The sequence below is a fragment of the Gopherus flavomarginatus genome, chromosome 9 (assembly GCF_025201925.1).
Source record: "Gopherus flavomarginatus isolate rGopFla2 chromosome 9, rGopFla2.mat.asm, whole genome shotgun sequence".
NCBI lineage: Eukaryota > Metazoa > Chordata > Testudines > Testudinidae > Gopherus > Gopherus flavomarginatus.
Window position 1 is genome coordinate 66,700,854 of NC_066625.1, and position 23,795 is coordinate 66,724,648.

General features: G+C 43.7%; 1 protein-coding gene across 11 annotated transcripts in view; it reads right to left on the reverse strand.

Moving 5' to 3' along the window:
- TCF12 (transcription factor 12) overlaps window positions 1-10,116 on the reverse strand; it is a 322,968-nt gene extending 312,852 nt beyond the window's left edge. For 2 of the 11 annotated variants that reach the window (XM_050967951.1, XM_050967947.1), the window contains exons 1-3: window positions 9,804-10,110; window positions 8,392-8,488; window positions 7,482-7,554 (exon numbers count right to left, since the gene is read on the reverse strand). In XM_050967951.1, coding sequence (XP_050823908.1) covers window positions 7,482-7,554; window positions 8,392-8,472 — 154 coding nt within the window. In that variant the 5' untranslated portion in view covers window positions 8,473-8,488; window positions 9,804-10,110. Of the gene's footprint in view, window positions 1-7,481; window positions 7,555-8,352; window positions 8,489-9,803 lie in introns of all 11 variants that reach the window. The other 9 variants (XM_050967941.1, XM_050967940.1, XM_050967943.1 and 6 more) reach the window with 9 other exon arrangements.
- Between the last annotated feature and the right edge of the window lie 13,679 nt (window positions 10,117-23,795).

Sequence of the window (23,795 nt, forward strand, 5' to 3'; positions counted from 1 at the left end):
ATAGTAATAGGATGAAATTTAATAGTGAAAAGTGCAAGGTCATGCATGTAGGGATTAACAACAAGAATTTCTGTTATAAGCTGGGAACTCATCAGTTAGAAGTAACAGAGGAGGAGAAGGACCTTGAACTATTGGTTGATCACAGGATGACTATGAGCCACCAATGTGATATGGCCATGAAAAAAAGTGAATGACATCTTGGGATGCATTAGGTGATGTATTTCCATAGAGATAAGAAGATTTAGTACCGTTACATAAGGCACTTGTCACGATTCCCTCTCCACTCTGAACTCTGGGGTACAGATGTGAGGACCCGCATGAAAGATCCCCTAAGCTTATATTTCACCAGCTTGGGTTACAAACTTCCCCAAGGCACAAATTCCTTGCCCTGGGATGGTATCGCTGCCACCACCAAGCAAGTTAGACAAAACTCAGGAAAAGGACCACTTGGAGTTCCCGTTTCCCCAAAATATCTCCCCAAACCCCTTCACCCCCTTTCCTGGGAAGGCTTGAGAATAATACACCAACCAAATAGGTACCCAAAGTAAGCACAGACCAGACCCTTGGGTTTTTAGGACACTAAAAACCCAATCAGATTCTTAAAAACAGAACTTTATTATAAAGAAAAAAAAGTAAAAGAAGCACCTCTGTAAAAACAGGATGGAAGGTAATGTTACAGGGTAATGAGATTCAAAACACAGACGATTCCCCTCTAGGCAAAACTTTAAAACTACAAATAAAACCAAAACAAAAAACAGGAATAAACCTCTCTCTTAGCCTAGGGAAAATCCACACGCTAAAATAAAAGATAATCTAATGCATTTCCTTCCTATTACTTACAATTTGTAATCTTAGATGCTTAGTTCAGGTATGGTTTTAGGAGATGTATTTTCCCTGCCCTGGTTCCTCGCTGACCCAAAGAGAGAGAAAACAAAAACCTTCCCCCACAGATATTAAAGTATCTTCTCCTCTGATTGGTCCTTTTGGTCAGGTGCCAACCAGGTTATTTGACCATCTTAAATCTTTACAGGTAAAGGAGGGATTTTATGCTACCCTTAGCTGTATGTTTATGACAGCATTGATGAGACCTCATCTGGAATACTGTGCGCAGTTCTGGTCTCCCATGTTTAAGAAGGATGAATTCAAACTGGAATAGGTACAGAGAAGGGCTACGAGGATGATCTGAGGAATAGAAAACCTGTCTTATGAAAAGGAGACTCAAAGAGCTCGGCTTGTTTAGCCAAACCAAAAGAAAGCTGAGGGGAGATATGATTGCTCTCTATAAATATATCAGAGGGATAAATACCAGGGAGGGAGAGGAATAATTTAAGCTCAGTACCAATGTGGATACAAAAACAAATGGATATAAACTGGACATCAGGAAGTTTAGACTCGAAATTAGACGAAGATTTCTAACCATCAGAGGGGTGAAGTTCTGGAACAGCCTTTTAAGGGGAGTAGGGGGGGCAAAAGACATAGCTGGCTTCAAGACTAAACTTGATAAGTTTATGAAGGGGATAGTATGGTGGGATAGCCTAATTTTGGCAATTAATTGATCTTTGACTATTAGCGGTAAATATGCCCAGTGGCCTGTGATGGTATGTTAGATGGGGTGGGATCTGAGTTACTACAGAGAATTCTTTCCTCGGTGTCTGGCTGGTGAGTCTTGCCCACATGCTCAAGGTTTAGCTGATCATCATATTTGGGGTCAGGAAGGAACTTTCCTCCAGGGCAGACTGGCAGAGGCCCTGAGCGGGGGGGTTGCCTTCCTCTACAGCGTGGGGCATGGGTCACTTGCTGGAGGATTCTCTGCACCTTGAAGTATTTAAACCATGATTTGAGGACTTCAATGGCTCAGACATAGGTTAGGGGTTTGTTGCAGGGGTGGGCGAGATTTTGTGGCCTGCGTTGTGCAAGAGGTCAGACTAGATGATCATAATGGTCCCTTCTGACCTTAAAGTCTATGACTCTATGAGCAACCCTAGACCTTTGGTGCATAGAACACATGCATTCAACTTACCTGCCTTCAATCAATTTCATGAAAATATACACATGATGACCACAGAGTATTTTGGACAACTAAAAATATGAATAATGACCAAATTCCCAAAACATAAGATTTTGATCACCTCTTCATTTTATTTGTAAGAAAGAGAATGATGGTCGTGGGCTGGTATGTTTATCATTTTAGGGTTGAATTTTTCATCTACACGGGATCACCTGTCAACTCCTAGAATTTAGGAAACAGGATCAGGCAGAGAGGTTAGTTCACCAGATATATATAGACAAGGAGGATGGCATGGGGACTGGCTCTCCTTAAGTTCTGTTCATAAAGACTAAAAGGTTAAGAACAATGAATTTTTGATGTATAGGTGAAGTGTAGTCCCTGCTTATTTTACTCCTCAAACATAGTTCTTGAGACTAAAAGAAGATAGAGTTTGGCTTGCAAAAAAACAATATTTTCCTCTGCAAGGTATGCTATGGACTAACTAATCTCTCTCTATGGGTCATTTCACCACACCTAGGCGATTATCTCCTGAGCCTTATACTAAGAATTGCTAATCTAACCCTCATGAGGGACTCTGGCAATTAACCTGGATGATACACGTAATTCCTACAGAGTTTTAATAATTGGTGAAACTGGCTATTTATTTAACTAGATCTGCTAGGAAAGAAGGTCTACTGCATCCAAGAAATTTCTATGCAAATTCAATTTGAACATATAGGGCTTGGTTCAAAGGACACTGAAGTTAATGGGAGGCTTTTCTTCTACTACATTAAGCTTTGGATTAGGCCCCTAGCTGGTTGCTTATGCCGAGCCACTTCCTTTAAAACCCACTTGACTCTTAACATGCAAAGGGGTAGAAAGGGCAACTGCTTGAGTACATGTTTGCTGTGTGAATAGATATAGGAATTTGGACTAGAGCAGGAAAATGATCTTGTGCACACTGGCCTGATTTGGGGGGGAGGGGAAGAGGAGGGAAGAGATTTGTGTGTACCTGCACAGCATGGACACCAACGTGGGCATATAGTTCTACACTTCCAATTGTGTGCACATGTTTCTCAAAGACCTTAGCAACAAACCAATTACATAGGCAACAGGTGTCTAACATTTTGACTATTTAAGGGAACCACAGAAACACTAATATACTGCAGAAGATAGGCATTTGCCTATTACAAAGGGCTCTTAATGGGAGTCCCTCCAATTTTCTGACTAGAGCATCAGGTAAAGGTATCCATCCAGGTTTGGAATACTTGACTTATCTGGTTTTTATGGATGGGCCTCTGGCCATTCATTTTACTACATTCTAAATCATGCTTCCTGCTGTCATGCTACCATAGAAACATATTAAGTTAAAAAAAATTAAATTCCAGAACAGAAAGTCCTGGGCAATGTAAGCAGTTTCTATCCTGGAGACTGCAGAAATAGAGAGAATGAAAGCAATGGAGGTGTGGGGGTAAGAGGAGGTTGTTTTGTTTTAGCAGGAGACAGCAACGGCAAAGTATTTTTGCAATTTAACTTTGTCATTCTTATTTTGTATCAGGTTATTTTTTCAATATATTCATTCCCATCACTAATCTGATTAAATTATTTGACATTATCAGCAAGTTACATGATTTACTGTCATAAAATATCACGATGTAGCAGATTCACTTATTTTACCCGTGGCTTTCATTCACAAATGATGAGACTTTAGAAGGCAAACTCTTGCCCCCACCCCTAAAAGGGCAAAACAAAAAATAAAAAACACTCTGCAGCCACAAATTCCACATACCCGCCAAGCAGTTTAATTCTCAAATTCCTAAACAAACACCCCAAAGCATAACATTCATGTGTTAACTTATGCTACCTCCCTGCCAAACATATTTCAGTCACAGTACCCTGACTTGCTGTTTTATTATATTCAGTTACACATGTACTTTTGTAATAACTGATGACCAAAACATGGCAGTATTAAATCATATCATGCTTGCTGTAACACTAAGAGATCGTCAACTTGCACCTGCCATCCATATCACCTAGAGAAGCTAAAATGTGAAAAACAAAGAGGCACTCAGACATTCTTGGACATTTGTTAGTTTGCCCATTAACAACCAAATAAACTAACATAGCAGGCATTTTCCCACCCTTTAATTTATATTTTCTAGAATTGTACCCTGAAACAAATCTCAACAACAGCTTCGTAGACTCATAAATACCTATGTTTGTCTTTCTACGACTGGCACAGAGGGTTAAATTTTTTGTCCTGAAACACTTATCTTTCATTTTAGTAGATTTTAACTGGAAATTTAAGAAGCGTTTCAATAAACAAACAACACTCTAGCCCAGCAAAGACAGGACATTTGGAAAAGGAGAAAACGCCAATTATTTAAAAAATAGTAAAGGAAGTAACATCCAGAAAGGCATAATTGAAAGCACAATCTTTGACATGTAACATAAAAAGGTTATATCTCAAATCCTGTGTATAAAGTTAAAAATGAATAAGATCTTAAAAAACAGACATAGCTACATTCTCCATGCTGGAAAAAAAAAAAAAAGGAAAAATTGTTTTACAAATCCATGCATAATGTGTTTCTTGGTATTGAATACCCCTAAGGAGCAAACACCTGAAGAAATATTTTCCTTTCTTGTTTTTTAAAATTTGGTCTCTAGTAGTAAAAAACAGTGTTCAAACATTTATTCTACAAACTACAGAATATTCTTAAAATTAAATCAAGATCACAATGCAGAATTAAACCTGGGTGTCAGAAATGAAATAACTGTACTACTTCCACTTTGTCAACATTCTCAAAAAGGCATCTCTATGATATTTAACAATGTCCCAGAACTGAGCTAATATAGAGTTGTTCACCTCTGAATCCTGCAGAGAGTAATCCCTTTGGTCAAGGCTGAGGTCACTGTAACAGTACAGGGAACACAGAATTTATATAACAGCTTGCCTTGCAGTGGGGAACTAAGAATCTATAACCATACATTCCCTACAACCAGAAACACTGTGAATTAAAATGTATCTGGTTAAGTATTACTAGATGTTGTTATTCTTACAGGAGAATGGTGTAAGTGATAGTTTGGTATACAGTATCCCATTATCCTTCTCATGGGGAAGTGGCTTCTGTTGAGGCTGTAGCTTGAGAGACATAGTAATACATTCTCTCATGCATAGTATCTCTGTGATGATCTCACCTCATCAGAAGAGATTAGGCTTCCCAATAAAAAAAAAAGCAAGCAACCATTAACACGATTTCCCAAAAAGAAAAGATTGTACTTTTCTGGTTAAACCCTTTGGTGTTCTCTCTTTTCTGGGAGAATCATTGCCTAGAAGCAGGCCTGGAAACAATCACCAACAGCTGAACAGTATATGTGAAGATTTATATTGACCACTACAGATCTATTGTTTGACATGGATGTAAAATTTTCTTATCCAGGAAAAGTAAACTAAGGAGAAGGAGAAAACAAAAAAGAAAACATCTCCTTGTCCTTCCCATAATACAACCCTGTCACTTTGCACCTCTCTTAAATTTAAAGAAAGACTCATAGAATTGTAGGACTACAAGGGACCCTCAAGAGATCTTCAAGGCCAGTCCCCTGGACTCAAGACAAGACTAAAGTATTATCTAGACTGTTCAACATTTGATTTTCATAGAAAGTTCTTACTGGCTATATTGGCAAGACGTACCCAATTGATGTAGGATAGTTTCTGGGGGAAAGCTACACACCCCACTTATGATGCAGATTTTTGGAAAGAAATTCACCTGAAAGTTTGCATGAAAGATTGTTTAACCAACATATGGCATGCAGATACCTGTACTGCAATTACAATAACGTAAGTATTTTTAACATGCAACGAGTAAATCAAAATCCCATATATATTTTAGGAAATTTCTGAAAATATATTCTTCTGAGACTCTAGATTAACGTGTTTATTTTTTTTCAAATTTCATTCCCTTTCAAGATACTGTGGATACCAAGTAGTCTCCCTCTCCTAGCTTAAATTATCCAAGATCATACAAGAAAAAAGTTCAAACAAGAACTCTATTTTTTAATATTGCCACCATTAATACAGTTAGACTGCTCTGGCAACTCTAACAATATACAAAATAGACAGGCAACATTACAGTCTATGTTCAAAGAAATACTTGACTGTTAATTTAATAAGTGCCTACAAAGTTACCTTTTTATTTGTTCACAACAAAAACACTAAGCCTTCTTTTAATCATACAAGATACAAAAAATACTTGGAAAACTAGAAACATCACTACTGCATGAGTAAATAGTATTGTTTATTTTAAAAAAAATTATTATTTCTGAGGACTATGCAGTATGAAGACTCTTATACAGCTGAGCTTATAGTCCCCAGCATTCTGAAAACTGACAACATATAGAGCAGATACTCTCTCAGTAAAGAACAAAAGAGGCACAAAGTAGTGAAATAAATCCAACATATTTTGGTTAATATACTTGGTTTTCATAGCAGTATTGACAAGGCTTAAACAAGAGAGAATCCTATCTGCCAAAGCTCAGAAGGATACAGAGCACAAGGAAATTGTAATTTCCTGTACCAAAACAGGCTTCAAAGAGAACTTTGTGAAAGGGAAAGGGGGAGACAACAAAAGAGGCACCATTTTCCCTTTACTGTTTAAAAATGTATACAATTCTGATAAATATGTTGACACGTACCAAAATTAGCAACCTAATTTATCTTGCCTCTTTTCTTTGTAGAAGCCAAACGAGAAGACTTTACAAATTAAGCATTTAAAATTTAGGTGTATTTTAAAAGATCCCAGATACTGTAAATTTTTGTACTAATCAAGGGGAAAAAATGAGACTTGTTTCACCAGCCAGAGTTCTGCTATATCAACATGATGTAGCTATTAGAAAATCAGACTTCCATACTAGAACATGAGCAATACATAAACACATATGCATAATTTTTCTACTTATTTATTAAGTTATTTCACTCTGATTGTATTTATACATACATTATTTAGTAACGTATTAATCCTATAATTGATCATTTTCATAGGGATGGATATTTAAAATAAATTCACAAGTCTTTCAGGATGTATTTTATTATTTGATATATTAATAATATATTATGGTAACAAATTAAAATGGTATGTTCAAAGAAATAGCTCAAATTTAGCAAAATTGAAACAAAAAGCAAGAAGTGTACATTCTGAACCCAACATATATCAAACCCAACTTGCATGTCTGTAGCACTAGATATACTTGATGTTCACTGTGCCGAACTGAACAAACAAATTGCACATTAAGCCACAATGAAAGACAACTATGGACTCTTTATATTAAAAAAAAAATCAGGCAGGTCAAAATAAGGCATCTTCAATTTTTTTAATTATGTCAGATTTAAGAACATATGTATAACTGAAAGATTGGTGGGGTTTTTCCGCATACAAAAACTAAACTAAAATATCTAAATTCAGTGACTTGAATTTTAGGTTTCTCAAGAGCATCTTACCTGATCCACTGAACTGACTGCTTCCCAATGTAGTTGGTCTGGTTTTCCCACTATTAACAGGTGGGGAAAACATCTGCAAAAAAAAAAAAAAACAAACAAAAAAACAACAGATGTTTAAGTTAACAAACCTCCCATTTTATAAATCTTGTCTGTGGGCTAAAAAAATTCAGCATATGACAGTTCACTGGCCTATATTTCTGCCAGAAAACAGGCTTTAGGACATACATTCAGAAGAACCATAAAACAAGTAATCTAGAATGATCTTTGCAGTTTCACTTAATGCTGCTAAACTCTCTATTGTATATGCAAGCAATGCAAACAGGAAAACTTGAGATTATTACAGTAATTTAAAATCTTTATTATACATCATAAATTCTACTGCTCAAAATAGATAGCTTGTTATTTTACGAGAGCTAAAGGCACTGGATAACTTTAATTAGTAGCCAATTTGCGAGAGGCACTCTTTTTCTATTTTGTTTTTAATTAAATATTTTGAAAGAAAAATCAGTCTGAAAAAAAAGCATCACAGAGAAACTACTTGGCCTGTAATTTCCAACCCAAGATTGCAAAACAAAGTATCAGCTGAGATCCTTGCAGCTTTCAGGCACCAGCAAGTTACGTTTCTTTAAAGGAACAAGAAAACCTCCCACAAACTATCAGTCCCACACACCGGCTTAACAAAGATTAATTATTAGATTATGCCATCTCCGGGTCAGCCAGATTTTAACCAGTTAAACCAATTGACCCAGCTGGTATTAGAGCATTAAATCTGGAAGTCTAGACATTACATCAAAGTTCAGGTGTGCACACTGGCTGAGTCGGACCCAACCGAGCCCTACGGCTGCCGCCCCTACTTCTCGGTTCGCTTTACCGTGGAGAAGCCATAAGAAGACCTCGAAGAATATCCTACCGCACTGAAGTCCAGCAGGTCACTCAGTTCCTTGTCGGTTCCTATAGCGGCCATCCGCTGCTGCTGAGGATTCATCTTCATCCACTTCAATTAAGTCCTAAGACACAGGGAGGGAAAGAGACACGCAGCACTTTACCATTGGGCTGGTCCCTACACCACTCAGTGCACAGACAGATCTGTCCCTAACAAAGAAGGGGGCTCAAGCATTCGCATCCCTTACACTGATGGGGGAGGGAAGGGAAATCCGAAGGGAAAGCCTCACTTTAACAGAGCACAGGGATGAGATCAGCAAGCAGCAGTTTCTCAAACTAGCTAACTCTCCTTAAGTTTCCTCTGCCTCCTTTCTTCTCTCCTCTCATTCAATTTCTACTCCACCTTAGGCAACACACACACACACAAAAGTGAGTCTGAAGTGACAGGAAGGGTTAGGTCGCCCTGGGCCAGTAAAAGGCATAAACAGATAAATAAACCGAGCAAAAGCTGGAAATTTAAAGAGAGAGATTGAGTGACTCACTGTTTTCGCAACAATGGAGCTGATAAATTGGGCTGTGGATGTGCCTCAGCAGAGCCATGTCTGCTTGAGCATTGTTATTGCCTGATTTCCAGAGAGGGATAATTTGCTTTATCCGCACACACAATTTGCTGTAACTACCAGCTCCAGAGCCCCAAAGCTGCTGCAAACAATAAATAGTATCTGAAACCAGCGATCTGTCTTTGCACACCGCAAAGACACACACACAAAGTGCAGCGCCCAGGCGAGGAGGTGGCGTTGGGGTCTCGCTCCTTTCCCTGCGCCGAGCAGGCTGGCGTGTGACGGGACACACACGGCGCCGCATTCCCAGCCCCTGCGAGTTTAACGAGCGCTCAGGGGTCCAGTCCTCCCGGGAGCGCCAGCTTCCTTTCCTGACAGACCATACACAGGGACCAGGGCGCATAAAACATGAGCCGGAGAACTGCTGCCCGCTACAGCCCTGACAGAGCCCCGACAAGACTGAGAGAACGGACCCAGAAGAGTCCCTACCCCCCGCCCCCCCAGCACCAGTGTCACCCTATACTCCTTAGAGTAGCCCCTCTACAGCCTCCCTACCCCCAGCAGCTCCCTGGGGCCCTCAGCAGCTCCTTAGCCCCAAATGCACCCCTCTGGACGCCACTACAGCCCCCTTAATGCACCTCTCTGCCCCCCAGAACGGCCCCTGCCCCCATTGCACTCCTTCTACCCCCCCAGCACGGCCTCCTCGCCCCAATGCACCCCCTCTGCCCCTCAGCACGGCCCCCTGCTCCCTAGCACGGCCCCCTGCTCCAATGCACCCCCTCTGCCCCCCAGCACGGCCCCACGGCCCCCTGCTCTTAGTACGGCCCCCAGCCCCCACCCCCCATCCTATCCCAACTTCTCCCTCCCTGACCAAATTTACCTCCTTCCCCGCGGTGACGTCCGAACCCAGCAGGGCTGCGCTCGCGAGCGGCCGAGCCGCTGGGTGGGAGGCAGAGCCGGCCACCCCCGCCCCCCGCTGGAAGGAACTTGTGGGCTCTCCTAGGCAGACATTTTTTTGCTTGCGGAGCCGCAGCACCACGTTCAAAGCTTCGGCTCCGTATCCCTCCGCGGCTGCTAGAACAGCCACAAGATTAACGCTTTGCTTAACCCTTCCCTGGCCGCGGCGTTGGCTGACTCTGAGGAGGGGTCGCCATCGCCGCTGCTGGAGGGCAGGTTTCTCCGGCACTGGTTGGTGGCAGCGGGCTCGTGTCTTTGTACGCTCAGGGCTGCCCCCAGCCCCGGGCGGGGCGGCTCCAGGGAGCCCAGGAGCGGCGGCGGCGGCGGCAACAGCACAAGGGGCCCGGCTCCGGAGTGAGCTTGGCATCGCCTGAGATGGGAGCGCCCTTGCCCGATCCCAGCGGGGGAAGCTGCTGCAACCCAGCCCGGAAAGGAGTCCCCTGCAACGCCGCACAGAGCCGGCACAGCCTGCCAACGCACACGGCCCACAGCTCTGAGCATGGCCCACCACACGCCTAATCACCCCACAGATACAGGCAGGGCTGCTGGAACAGTTTGTATAGTGGGGGTGCTGAGAGTCCTTGAACCAAAGTGTAAACACTGTATATAAGGGGAACCGCTTCACCCCTGGGGGTGCGGTAACACCTTCCAGCACTCCCATAGTTCCAGCACCTATTAGCCCATGTCACCAATCGCCATCCCACACATCTACAGGCACAGCCCACGCCATCTATAACCACTCCAGAGAACACCAGGCAGAGCCCACACCACCAATAACCAGCCCACACAGCACCGAGCACAGCCCACGCCACCGATAACTGGCCCACACAGCATCGGATATGGCCCATGCCACCTAAAACAACCCCACACATCTACAGGTACAGCCCACACCACCTATAACCACCCCACAGAACACCGGGCAGAGCCCACACCACCCATAACCAGCCCACACAGCACCAGGCATGGCTCACGCTACTTAAAACAATCCTACACATCTACAGGCACGGCCTACACCACCTATAACCACCCCACAGAACACCGGGAAGAGCTCACACCAGCAATAGCCAGCCCACACAGCACCAGACACAGCCCACTCCACCTAAAACAACCCCACACATCTACAGGCATGACCCATGCCACCTAGAACCATCCCACAGAACACCAGCACGGCCTACACCACTGATAACCACCCCACAGAGCACTGGGCACAGCCCACACCACCAATAACCACCCCACACAGCACCTGACATGACCCACGCCACCAATAACTGTCCCACACAGCACCAGGCACAGCCCACGCGACTAACTGTCCCACATAGCACTGTGCACAGCCCACACCACCAATAACCACCCCACACAGCACCGGGCATGGCCCATGCCACTGATAACCACCCCACACATCTACAGGCATGGCCCATGCCACATATAACTACCCCACACAGCACCAGGCACAGCCTACTGTGCCATTAACCACCCCATAAAGCACTGTGCATGGCCCACATTGCCAATAACCACCTCACACAGTACTGGGCATGGCCCACGACAGTTATAGCCACCCCACACAGCACTGGGCATGGCCCATGCCATCTATAACCACACTGCACCGAGCACAGCCCACTCTGCCAATAACCACTCCAGAGAGCACGGCCCATGCCGCTGATAGCAATCCCACACAGCACCAGGCATGGCCCATATTGCCGATAACCACCCCACACAGCACTGGGCATGGCCCATACTGCAAATTACCACCCCACATAGCACCGGGCATGGCCTACGATGGCGATAGCCACCCCATATATCTACAGGCAAGGCCCACAGCACCAGTAACCACCCCACACAGCACTGGGCATGGCCCACGCCACCAATAACTACCCAACTCAGCACTGGGCACAACCCATGGCACCAATAACCACCCCACACATCTACAGGCATGGCTCACACATCAGATAACCACCCTATACATCTAGAGCAATGGCCCACGCCACCTATAACTACCCCACACATCTTCAGGAATTGTTCATGCTGCCAATAACCACCTCATAGCAACAGGTATGGTCCACACCATACACATAGTAATACACACTGCACACAATGCCCAGACTTGGCCCACACAGTACACAACATACATCACACCTACACATGGCCCACATCATACACATAACAATACACAATCTACACAACCTCCAGACATGACCCACACAGTACACATAGCAATAGGCAACACTCAGATGTGACCCACACCATCCAATTCAGACCCCATACAACATCCAAACAGAGCCCACAGCAATACCCAACAAACACACACAATACATATAGCAATACAGATCCCAGACATGACCCACACAGTACCCCTAGCAATACAAAACCCATACCCATAATAGGCAACACTCAGATATGACCCCAGATACTGCAGATTGCAACACATGCAACATCCAAACATGATCTACAAGTACATGTAACTGTATATAAACACAGTCCTGATACAAAACACACAATATCCGAACATAATCCACATACGACACAAAGTATATTGCATACATAATACACCAACACACACACAATAGCCAGAACACAATACCAACACAAATTCCCAAAACATGATACATTTATAATACACTCAAAGATGCAAACATACACAAAACATCACAAACAAGACACACAACACAATACACATACAATTCAAAACAAACATGCATGTACAATACACCAAAACAAGCACAACAGTCAGAATACACACAATACAACAAACAAAACCCAGTGTATCAAAACACATAATTAAAACAAAAAATATACAATATACCAGGCCTGCATAACATGCAGCCTGCGTGGGCTCACTGTGCCCGTGGGGGGTGAGTAGGCAAGCGGCAGGTGAGGGAGAGGAGCTGAAGAGGCGGGTGGGCAGTGGCGGGGGTTGAGGAGGCGAGCCTGGGGGGTGGGGGGATGAGGAGGTGAGTGGGTGAGCAGTGGCAGCGAGTGGGTGGGCAGTGGCGGGGAGTGAGTAGGTGAGCCGGGGGGGAGGGGGTTGAGGAGGTGAGCGAGGAGTCAGTGACTGACCTGTTCAACTGATCTGGTCTGGCTCCCATCCGGTCTCCAAGGGTTGCAGATGTCTGGAGGTGCCTGCCTTCCACGCCTTCCTCATTCACACCTCATTCATTCAACAGGGCAATTGATTACAAAGTTGGAGGAAGATCTTATTCTACTTCTAGCAAAAAGACATTTTTCTTTTACCTTAATTATACTACCTTAGGGGCCTGCTGTAACATATTACCAAGGTTCAATACCGCTGTTTCAGTGGGGCAGCGCTGGGGAAGAAGGGTTTGTTTCCACGGGGCAGGCGGTGCTCGGGGGGAGTATTTCGGGGGGCTGGATGGCACTGAGGGGGTGTTGTGTTTCAGGGGGGGCTTGGTGGTGCTGGGGGCGGGGTTCGGTGGGGCGGGGTCGTTCAGCCCTCAGCTATTTTCTTTGAGTAATATGGCCCTCGCTGCTTTACAAGTTGAGCAGGCCTGCAATATACCAAAATACACTAGCACACTCATCACCAGAACACTTGTAATACATTAGTACATATTCACACACCATGTAGAGTAAAAATTACACATATAACTTTATATCAAGTTTGAAATTTTCTGATTGACAAAGTTACCATGTGGCAAAGCTAATACTGATCTACTTTGTCAGATTTTGACAAACAACTTCCTGTTTGTTAAATATAATAAAAATGAATAACTAAGACACGTGCATACCAAACCATAGGGAACACACATGCCATATAAAAATGTATAAATGCATACACAAACCCAGCTCCTCTGCATAACAGATACAGCTAAGCAAGACAAGACAGTCTTATGGTTGAGATACAGGAAAGGGAGTGGCTCTGGAAGCCAAATGACTTGGATTCTATTCCGAACTCTGTGATAGCTTTCCTATGTGAGTAAGTCACTTAATATTTCTCTGCCTCTATTTCCCCATCTGTAAAGCGGGGCTACTATTCTTCCTTGCAGGGGCATTTTGTGGTTTAACTCATTCATGTTTGTGAGGTGCTCAGATACAACAGAAATACCTGCAAAAAAAAATAACAGTAAAGTGGGCACAGGGCTCTTCATAATAATAAAAGATCTTGGTCCCTTTGCAAAGCTTGAAGTTAGGATGTATAGATCTCTTGGGCCTCCACAGACCCCAAGTGGCATGTAGGTACCACCACCTAGACCTCAGCCTACTTTGTACAGCAGATGTGTAGAAATCTCTTATTTTTTCCAATCTCTAGTTGTTAAGGGCTGAATGCTCCTTTTCCATAAAAAGCTTCTGGATGAGTGAATAAACTTAAAAAACCTGCAGAGTTACTGCTGCATTTTCATTTGGAGGTGAGACAGGGGGACAGAAGACAGTCTTCAAACCCTGAAGAACCTTAGGTAATAGCTCACCTTAACTGATCACTCTCGTTAGAGTGTGCATGGTAACCCCCATTGTTTCATGTTCTCTGTGTATATATATCTTCCTAGTGTATTTTCCACTGTATGCATCTGATGAAGTGGTCTGTAGCCCACGAAAGCTTATGCTCAAATTTGTTAGTCTCTAAGGTGCCACAAGTACTCCTGTTCTTTTTGTGGATACAGACTAACTTGGCTGCTACTCTGAAACCTTAGGATTTGTGTGGAAGAAAAGCTACAGATCCAGACACATTCTGTGGAAGGCCTAGGGAGGTGGTAGAATGCACAGTGGGAAAGGGAATACTGCTTAAAGCAGTGTTAGTTCCTGCATGGATCCACCAGATTTGGAGAATAACATGCTGCATAGAGCAGCTGCTGCCTGGCTCCACCCCCTCTGCTCCAAAACTTCCCATACCCAACTCAACAGATTCCAAAGTGTGCTGTATTCAGGAGGAAGGGGCAGGGTGAAGTAGACAACACTTACCAACCCCCATGCAGACACATAGCTGATATGCAGGCTTTCCAAACACTTTTCCTCTTTTGTGCTCCCCTCTGTGCCATGTAGTGGAGAGATCATTTGGCCTTGTGAATCTATGAATATTCATATTTCTGTCACTTAAAAATGCAGGAAGTAATTTGTATTAAAATATCAACACAATGATTTTCATTCCCTGTACCCTGGAGGGACATAAATATGTCTTTTTTTTCTCTTTGATGTATAAATAATGTTCCACTTTAGAGGAAAACACACAATGAGAGATCAGTGTTACATGTTTCACTAGAACTATACTTTTAAAATATTTGTAGCAAGGAGGAGCCTATATCTACTGTAATTTGCAAATGCAGTTAAAGGGTTTTCTCTTTCAAACTTTTATCAGTATGAACAATATTGACATAGTGATGAATATACTATGGAAAAATAGATTAAAGTAACTGCAAACATTAACATACAGTATTTATTATAGAAGTAATTTATACTGATGTGCAATTGATTTAAAAATCACAAGAGTTTTAAAAATAATACATTTTGAGCTCTTTTTGTTTTGAGCTTTTAGGGTTCACATTTGCAAGTTTTTCTCTGCAACCATGAGGACTAGAAACTTACTTTTTATTTTATGAAAGCTGAAATGCTCATGTAATCCAGGATCTGAGGCTTACAGGCTCATGATACAATTGTGAGATTTAGCAACGCTGTGGGTGATAATGTAGACAAAGAAAGAATGAGTGGCAAGACTTGAGAAAAAGCTTCAGAAAGAAAGGAGAAACAGAAGGGATTTCGGCCTATATGCATCAGGAGGTGGGTCTAAATATAAGGAGTTGCAAGGGCACGAAAAATGCACAACTCCAGGAGGGAGAAAGTGAGGGAATAGTAGAGACGTTTTGGCAGAATGTAGGGAATGGGAAGGATATAGAGAAGGAAATAATAGGATATAGATAGGAGGGCTGCTGAAGTGGTCTGAAAGTGAGGGTTTGTCTACATCGGGATGATGTTACATCAGAGTAACTTGCACAAATACAGACAGATATCATCTTCCTTTCCAAATGCAAACAGATGGACATCATACCAAATAGACTAAAGGTAAAAAATCCACTGCTATCTACATACTACACAGACCACTGTGAGAGATTATGCCATACTCTATCAAAAAAACTGAGGAACCACCTGATCAGCATCCTATACAGCAAACAGGAAAACATCAAAAAAGAGCTCTCCAACCTGGAGACTCTCATTAATAACCAAACTTCTATACAAACAGACTTCACTAGAATAAGACAGGAAATCTACATTACTCACTTCACCTCTCTACAAAGGAAAAAGGACTGTAAGCTGTCTAAACTCCTACCTGCCACATGGGGCCACAACCGTGGTACCCCTAACCCACCCAGCAATATTGTCAATCTATCCAACTACACACTCAGCCCAGAAGAAAAGTCTGTCCTATCTTGGGGACTCTCTTTCTGCCCTGCCACCCCCACCAACATGATACAGTTCTGTGGCGATCTGGAAGCCTACTTTCGCTGTCTCCGACTCAAAGAATACTTCCAAGACAACACTGAACAGTGCACTGATACACAGGTGCCCTCCCACCAACAGCACAAGAAGAAGAACTCCACATGGACTCCTCCTGAGGGTCGAAATGACAGTCTGGACCTATACATTGAATGCTTCCGCCGGCGTGCACAGGCAGAAATCGTGGAACAACAACATCGCTTGCCTCACAACCTAAGTTGTGCAGAACGCAATGCCATCCACAGCCTCAGAAACCACCCTGACATTATCATCAAAGAGGCTGATAAAGGAGGTGCCGTTGTCATCATGAACAGGTCTGACTACCAAAAGGAGGCCGCCAAACAACTCTCCAACACCAAATTCTACAGGCCACTTCCCTCAGATCCCACTGAGGAATATACTAAGAAACTACAGCATCTACTCAGGACACTCTCTACACTAACACCAGAAGAAATCAACATACCCCTAGAGCCCCGACCAGGGTTATTCTATCTACTACCCAAGATCCACAAACCCGGAAATCCTGGACGCCCCATCATCTCGGGCATTGGCACTCTCACTGAAGGACTGTCTGGATATATGGACTCTCTACTCAGACCCTATGCCACCAGCAATCCCAGCTATCTCCGTGACACCACTGATTTCCTGAGGAAACTACAATGCATTGGTCATCTCCCAGAAAAACCATCCTAGCCACCATGGATGTAGAGGCTCTCTACACAAACATCCCACACACAGATGGAATACAAGCCGTCAGGAACACTATCCCTGATGATGCCACAGCACAACTGGCTGCTGAGCTCTGTGCCTTTATACTTACACACAACTATTTCAAATTTGATGACAATATATATCTCCAGATCAGTGGCACTGCTATGGGCACCCGCATGGCCCCACAATATGCCAATATCTTTATGGCCGACCTGGAACAACGCTTCCTCAGCTCTCGTCCACTCATGCCCCTTCTCTACCTACGCTACATTGATGACATCTTCATCATCTGGACTCATGGGAAGGAGACTCTGAAAAAATTCCACCATGATTTCAACAGCTTCCACCCCACCATCAACCTCAGCCTGGACCAATCTACACGGGAGGTCCACTTTCTTGACACCACGGTGCAAATAAGTGATGGTCACATTAACACCACCCTATATCGAAAACCTACCGACCGCTATGCCTACCTTCATGCCTCCAGCTTCCATCCCGGACACATCACATGATCCACTGTCTACAGCCAAGCACTGAGGTACAACCGCATCTGCTCTAACCCCTCAGACAGAGACCAACACCTACAAAATCTCCACCAAGCATTCTCAAAACTACAATACCCGCACGAGGAAATAAGGAAACAGATCAACAGAGCCAGACGTGCACCCAGAAGCCTCCTACTGCAAGACAAACCCAAGAAAGAAACCAACAGGACTCCACTGGCCATCACATACAGCCCCCAGCTAAAACCCCTCCAACGCATCATCAAGGATCTACAACCCATCCTGGACAATGATCCCACACTTTCACAGGCCTTGGGTGGCAGGCCAGTCCTTGCCCACAGACAACCTGCCAACCTGAAACATATTCTCACCAGTAACTGCACACCGCACCATAATAACTCTAGCTCAGGAACCAATCCATGCAACAAACCTCAATGCCAACTCTGCCCACATATCTACACCAGCGACACCATCACAGGACCTAACCAGATCAGCCACACCATCACTGGTTCATTCACCTGCACATCCACCAATGTAATATACACCATCATATGCCAGCAATGCCCCTCTGCTATGTACATCGGCCAAACTGGACAGTCTCTACGGAAAAGGATAAATGGACACAAATCAGACATTAGGAATGGCAATATACAAAAACCTGTAGGAGAGCACTTCAACCTCCCTGGCCACACTATAGCAGACCTTAAGGTGGCCATCCTGCAGCAAAAAAACTTCAGGACCAGACTTCAAAGAGAAACTGCTGAGCTTCAGTTCATCTGCAAATTTGACACCATCAGCTCAGGATTGAACAAAGACTGTGAATGGCTTGCCAACTACAGAACCAGTTTCTCCTCTCTTGGTTTTCACACCTCAACTACTAGAACAGGGCCTCATCCTCCCTGATTGAACTGACCTCGTTATCTCTAGCTTGCTTGCTAGCATATATATACCTGCCCCTGGATATTTCCACCACATGCATCTGAAGAAGTGGGTATTCACCCATGAAAACTCATGCTCCAGAACGTCTGTTAGTCTATAAGGTGCCACAGGATTCTTTGCTGCTTTTACAGATCCAGACTAACACGGCTACCTCTCTGATACTTGACATCAGAGTAACGTTACTTTGCTCATATTACAGAGCCTTGCATCCACACACAACCCTTTTTTTTTTTAAAAAGCAGATTATTTGGCATCTTTGGCCACAATAAGTTGGAACAGAAGTAACTCTATGTCAGAGTGAGTTTGTTTTCCTTTAAGTTTGTGTGGACACATTCCTAACTAGTCTACTGTTCGCAGTCCTCCCACTGCTATCCTCTACTCCATTGCTTCACACCTGCACCCTGGAGTGCTCCTGGGTCATCTGGACCATATGTTACCTCTTAGTTTAAATGATGGCAAGCAAACAGGTGCGCCCCTTTTCAGTACTAGATAGTGGTGAAATCACACACAGTCACATAACCTTTACAGCAGACATGTCCCCTATCCTGGGTAGACATCTGCAGAGCTACAAGACTTGACTGCCCTCTTTGGAGAGCAGCATGTCTAGTCCCATGTGGAGAAGAGTCACCAGAATGCAGACCTCTTCAAGACATTGTCAGATCAAATGAAGAAGAGGGGGCACTCCCAGAGCTGGTCCTAGTGCCTAGCCAAAGCAAAAGAACAAGAAATAGCTCGATCTGAAAAGAAAGCAAAGATATTCAAGAGCTGTTCCTCCTGACTAACTGGATATCATACTGGAAGGAGCTTCATGGACAGGGTATATTTAAAGGGTTGTACCTTTAAGAAGATGTAAAACTACACAGTAGTGTAGTGGGGCCCCAATCTCAGTTGGGGCTCATCAGTGCTACCCGAATATAAATACTACTGTAGGCTATTTTAGATTCCACTGTGAACCGATTTATAAATTAATTTCAGATATTTTATTTTAATTGCTTTTTAATCAACTTTTTACCGTATTGCAAATATTTGGACACTGTGATGAAATATTTAAAAATAAAATTACCAAAAACACTTGGTTCTTTATTGTGTCAATGAGTAGTAGTTTAGTTTCATTAACTAAGAATTAAGGTACCATTTATACTACTCACTGCTTACTGGTACAGCATCCCTCCACAGCAGCTCCAGTTTGTCTATCTGTGTGAGATTCTTTTGTAAACTCCAAGTCAGCTGGGTCATAGAGTTCTTGGCTGCCCAGAAAAGTTTCCTTTTGGTTGGACCTCATGGTATATGTGGGGTCAAGGGCACTTTCTTCAGGGTGCTTGCCATGTTGTTTATGGTGCTTTATGGAAAACTGTCCACCACCCCATTCTAGGATGCAGTGATGGCATCACTTGCAAAAATGTGGTCCACATCCTTATAGCATGGGCAGGTTGTGGGAACATTACCAGAGGTCCTGTTCTCTTACAGGAAGGGTGACCAGATGTCCTGATTTTATAGGGACAGTCCCAATTTTTGGGTCTTTTTCTTATATAGGCTCCTGTTACCCCCCACTCCCTGTCCTGATTTTTCACATTTGCTTTCTGGGTACCTTACCTACAGGTGTTGTCAAAAATACAGTGAGCATTTAAGTCTTTGGCCTGGTGTGCAGAGGTTGGGGGAGGGGCAAAGAATAGCACATACATCCCATCAGTAGCCTCTCTACAGTTCAGGAACACCATCAAACACCTGTGCATTGCCAAGGTTTATGACCTAGCACAGGAGCACCCTTATCATAGCCTCGTAAACCTCCATGACAACAGCCCCGACAATTGATCTACTATAACCAAACTGGTTAGCTACTGACTAGTAGCAATCAGTGGGGACAAGCTTCCAGATGGTGATGGCAACACACACTTTTCCATGCTGAGGGGAACTCTCATATTGGTGTTCTGCCAGTGCTGCTCTCTTAAGCAATGACTTCAACTGCCCTCTGCCCTCTGGTCCAACTTTTTGTTCCTCGGGCACCGCAATGGGTGTCAGACATTGGGCTGTATCACTAGAAGTGAGTGGAATGACAGAGGCTCCCAGCCTTGCTGCTCTCGGCTACGGAAGGGGAGCTGACTTGAGGCTTGGAGTGTTTAAAAGGAGACTGGCCTCAGTTGATCTCTCCATGATGCTGGCAAGCCAGATGCCAGTTCTTGCCAAGACTGCACGCTAAGAACTAACAGACTCATAGTTGGAGACCAGACCAGTTCACCAGCATGTTAATTTTGCTCAAAATAGGTATTAGTCTTAGAATGCATTTAGTGCTTAGGCTCTATGAAATGGTTATAAATTGCTGCATATATTAATCTCACTTGTAATGTTGGTATTCCACGCTATAAGAAAATATGTAAGTTTTGCTTTATAACTTTGACAATGTTTGTTCTGAACTTGTGAACCCAGGCATGGGAATCATCCCCTTTTCCCCTCCTATCCCGAAAAACTATCAAAATCAGAGGAGCCACCTAGGAATATCATAATACAATGGATTGGCTAATGGCCCTATCCCATCTTGGATATGCTACCTGCAAGGAAGATCCTCCTCTGGACTTGGATGCTGAATAAAGGAAATAAAACAAGGCTGCAGGAAAATTTTCCATCTTTTCACTGTTTGAACTCTAAGTGGGCCAGAGACTTTAAACTGAGACAGAGATCCCCACGGTTACCCCTGGGTCCTCCCTGAAATACACTTTGAATTGACAGATCACTACAGCTCTGTCACTTTTAGGATCTAGATGGTAACTCATTTGCAGGTGTGACTCCAGGCATCAGAGCACCAAGCACGTGCCTGGGTCGGCAAGCCGCGGGAGGTGGCCTGTCGGTCACCATGCTCAGCGGCATTTCTGTGGGAGGTTTGCCAGTCCTGCGCCTTCAGCGTACCTGCTGCCAAATTGCCACCGAAGCCGTGGGACCGGTGGACCTCCCGCAGGAGCGCCGCTGAAAGCCACCTGGCTGCTGTGCTCAAGGCAGCAAAATACATAGAGCAGCCCCTGCTCATTTGTGCGTATATGTTTGCTCGCTTTAACATGTAAATAACTCATTTCTTTTTCCTAGTTAATAAACCTTTAGAAAGTTTATTACAGGACTGGCTGCAGGTGTATAGATCGAGGTTACCAGTTGATCTGGGGTAAGTGACTGTTCTCTAGGAACTAGAAGCAACCTGAATATTGTGTGACTTCTGATGTAAGTGGGCCATCACTAAGTCCAGTTTGTCTGTGTGGCAAGATAGATTGGAGAATCGAATGGAATTGTCTGTGACTTCATGGTGAGACTGTTACAGTAATCCAGGAATTCACATTTGTTGCTGGGTTAGTAAAAATGTAATTACAGAACACCTGTCAATGTGGGGTATCTGCCCTGTTTTTGACAGTATGCCCTGAGATAGGCACTCACAGTCATGAGACACTCTGGATAGCATTAAACTTTCCATGGCATGGGAGCAGAAGGATCTTTTGGTCGGTCTCACTCTAATATTAAAATGGCATGTGGGGCTGAAGCTGGCTCAGCTGCATGCAATCAAGGCTCACTGCCTAGCAAGATCACATCAACTTTATACTGCTGTGACACTGGGCTAGGCGCTGTGCCAAAGCAGTGGCAGGATCCAGGAGGGAGGTGCACAATGTAAATGTGCCAAAGGGAGGCAGGTCTGGGTGGAAGAAAAGAGATGGCACTGGGGCAGAGACAGTGGAAAGCATGAGACAAGGCAATGGCATGGCCCAGCAGAGTGCTCTATATCATGGAAGGACAGGGACTTGGACGAGCAGGGTCTCAGTTGACAGCAGAGACCCTACATTGGTGCCAATGCTTCTTGTTGCTATTGCTCTGTGAGCCATTTGCACCCTCAGCGCCACTGAGGTGCCGTCTTCCTGTCCCAGGAGACTTCCCTCAAATATATTTATGAAGTGATTTTATTAGACATGATGATTATTAGAGATCATTAAAAGGAAAATTGGGAAAAAAATCCAGGACAAACTCTTCATAGATCTATAGATCTCAGCCTTCTGCATTCTGAAGTTTTGTCCTGACTGCTGGTCATCCCAGTTCTGCATCACTATCCTGTCCTACCAGTCAGTGCTAGTTGACTGAGCCCAGAACGGGTGCTCTGCTAAGTGAAGCTGCTCCATATATATGCCCCACATGAATAACTGCTCAATTTCATCCCTCTGCACCTTCTTCACCTCAAGCTATGTCACTACAGCATCCAAAGCTGTCTGAACCCACTCAGCTAAATCCATCTGCGTGATTGCCAACACGTATGCATCTTCCTGTTCAAATTAATGACTGTCATGATTGTGGTTCTCAGCAGTGAGTCCTCCAGGCTGCCTGACAACAGTCTGAAAATAGAGCTGGCAAAATACAAATGAATTATGGGATGTTGTCAGAGGGTGACTGGCCCCTTTAAGAGGGAGCACGGTCCACTGCACTTGTGACTGAATAGCTGTCTCCCAAGTAGGATTAAGGGAAGGCCCTTGAGTCATATAATGGGTCAGATAGGAAAGGGATAGGTAAGAGCTAGTGGGAGGGAGCATGTGCAGGATTAAATTATGCCTACAAGTGGGTTGACACAGAGACTCCTTGGCACAGGATCCCATTCCTTGCAAGCTCCCACCTCAGCCCTGAGAAATTCACTACACCAAACACATGACTTACAGGATATATATCCATAAAGAGTAACATATAAGTTATCTACAGAAAGCTCATAACTTGTCGAGACTCAGACATTGTGAGATGTCTGTATTGACTATAAGTACGGAATAATGTATTTATATTGAAAGTATGCTTTACGGATATAGAGTAGAAATTAGCCCCAGGACGTAATGTATCTCTATGAAGGTCCCTTTAAGCAGGTGGAAGTTGTCACCCCTCCTTAGTCAGCAGGTGAGGTGATGCAAGTTTCTATTGTCTGTTTTTCTCTGACAGTGGCAAAAATCAAAGACAATACAAACAATCAAAACAGCTTAAAGGTAGAAAAGAAACTCTCTACAACAAGGCAGGGATTTTGGTTTGCCTGTGAAAAGAAACAAAAGAATGTTTTCAGTACAAGAGCATAGGGAAAGGCATTAAATGAGCAAAACCGCTGGCAGAGGGGTATGCTTTCAGAAACCTTTAGAACCTGATTATTGAGAAACCAGCCAGCTCCTCAGCACACTAACCGTTGAGGGAAAAATTTACTTTATTAGAGAAGTGTAGCCCAGGGATTTGTATTTTATTTTTTGTGTTGTATTGTAACCTCTTCTTTCCGTCACTGTCCCTTGTTTCTAGTTATTCTTTCTTAAATAAATCTTCTTTTATTTTATTATAAA